Here is a 1,589-nt window from a genome sequence, read left to right as displayed (position 1 = left end):
ATTAAATTGATTCCTGTATTCTATTTTGCAATTCTAGAATGTCCAACTATAGATCTCTCTGTACCACAAGTAGAAACAAAATTAATTCAACTAATTGTAATTTCAGTATCACTATCCTAGCTCTTTGTTTCATGGTTATAACATTGGTCAAATCGTTAGATAATTGAATAATTGGTCATTTCCAAATTTAAATTCCAAAATGAGTATGTTCGCAGTATTACAATTTTCCAAATTCTGCAGCAAATTGTCTTTATGTTTCAATTAAATTGTTCAAGGATACCAAACTTTCCTTTTATAACAATTCCAAGTTCATGGTTAATTACTCAAAAAAGTCCTGAAGACTAACACTACTTGAGCTGAATCATAGTATCATCATCAATATTAATTTATGTAATGCTTACAAATCAGCAGTACCAGACAAAATCTAATGACCCATTAAAATTTTCAAAACTTACTAGCCCTAATTCACTCTCATGCAAAGTATCTATAAATAGAGGAACCCTAAGCTCTGCTTCATCATCAATCACTTAACTCGGATACTTTTAAGGAGAAAAATGGCGATCTCAAAGACATTTCTTCTTCTTGGCTTTGCATTAGCTATTGTAGTTCTTATCTCAGCTCGTCACCTTGCTGCTGACACTGTTAAAAGTAGTAAGTTATTTAGCTGTTTTTATTTTGATCACGTACGAGCATGCATGCAAAATTATGAACTATAGAGAAATTTATATGATAGTGTTCACTAACAAATTAATTAAATACTGAAAATATTGTTTAATTTCTTCAATTTTTGTTAGAGGAGAATGCAAATGTTGATGGGCATGGTGGAAATGGCAATTATGGATATGGAAAAGGCGGGCAAGGATCAGGGAAAGGCGAATATGGCGGAGGACATGGATCAGGTAAAGGCGAATATGGCGGAGGGCATGGATCGGGAAAAGGCGAATATGGCGGAGGGCATGGATCGGGAAAAGGCGAATATGGCGGAGGGCATGGATCGGGAAAAGGCGAATATGGCGGAGGGCATGGATCGGGCAAAGGCGAATATGGCGGAGGGCATGGATCGGGCAAAGGCGAATATGGCGGAGGGCATGGATCAGGAAAAGGCGAATATGGTGGCGGGCATGGATCAGGAAAAGGCGAATATGGCGGAGGTGGATATGGCAAAGGCTATGGATCAGAGAAAGGCGGAGGGCATGGTTCAGGAAAAGGCGAATATGGAAAAGGAGGTGGATATGGGAGTGGGAACAACGGTGGACATGGTAGCGGAAAGGGAGGTTACCACGGTGGGGCAGATGAAGCTGAAAACTAGACATATATATATAAACCCTCTATATGCATGAACTGATGCTTGAAGCAAAAATAAATTAAAAATGTGATCAATAAGAGTTCTTTTAACTCATGATCAGCCATTGATGGTTTGACTGAATAAGCTCATCTTTGTACTCTATCATCAATAATCAATTTAATAAAGTTGCTCATGAAATGCAAGGATTAATGGGTAATTATTCTTAGTTTTAATGCTAAATATTTATGTTTTATATTGTTGGTTTAAAAGGGAAAAAAGGCGAAATCTATAAAGCTATCCTTAA

General features: G+C 37.3%; 1 protein-coding gene across 1 annotated transcript; it reads left to right on the top strand.

Moving 5' to 3' along the window:
* The first annotated feature begins 476 nt into the window (after positions 1-476).
* LOC126670370 (glycine-rich cell wall structural protein 1.0-like) lies at positions 477-1,483 on the top strand. Its single transcript, XM_050364080.1, has 2 exons — positions 477-651; positions 795-1,483. Exons 1-2 carry the CDS (start codon positions 555-557, stop codon positions 1,307-1,309), a joined length of 612 nt encoding a protein of 203 aa, XP_050220037.1. The 5' UTR covers positions 477-554; the 3' UTR covers positions 1,310-1,483.
* Positions 1,484-1,589: the final 106 nt, after the last annotated feature.

Source organism: Mercurialis annua, linkage group LG2, assembly GCF_937616625.2.
Source record: "Mercurialis annua linkage group LG2, ddMerAnnu1.2, whole genome shotgun sequence".
NCBI classification, from domain to species: Eukaryota; Viridiplantae; Streptophyta; class Magnoliopsida; order Malpighiales; family Euphorbiaceae; genus Mercurialis; species Mercurialis annua.
Note: the sequence above shows the minus strand (reverse complement) of the source record. Positions and strands in the feature narration are given on the sequence as shown.

Excerpts from the sequence above, each read along its gene's own strand:
- LOC126670370 (XM_050364080.1), top strand. The coding sequence starts at position 555 with ATGGCGATCTCAAAGACATTTCTTCTTCTTGGCTTTGCATTAGCTATT. Across the intron at positions 652-794 it reads TGCTGACACTGTTAAAAGTA|AGGAGAATGCAAATGTTGAT; the intron begins GTAAGTTATTTA and ends AATTTTTGTTAG.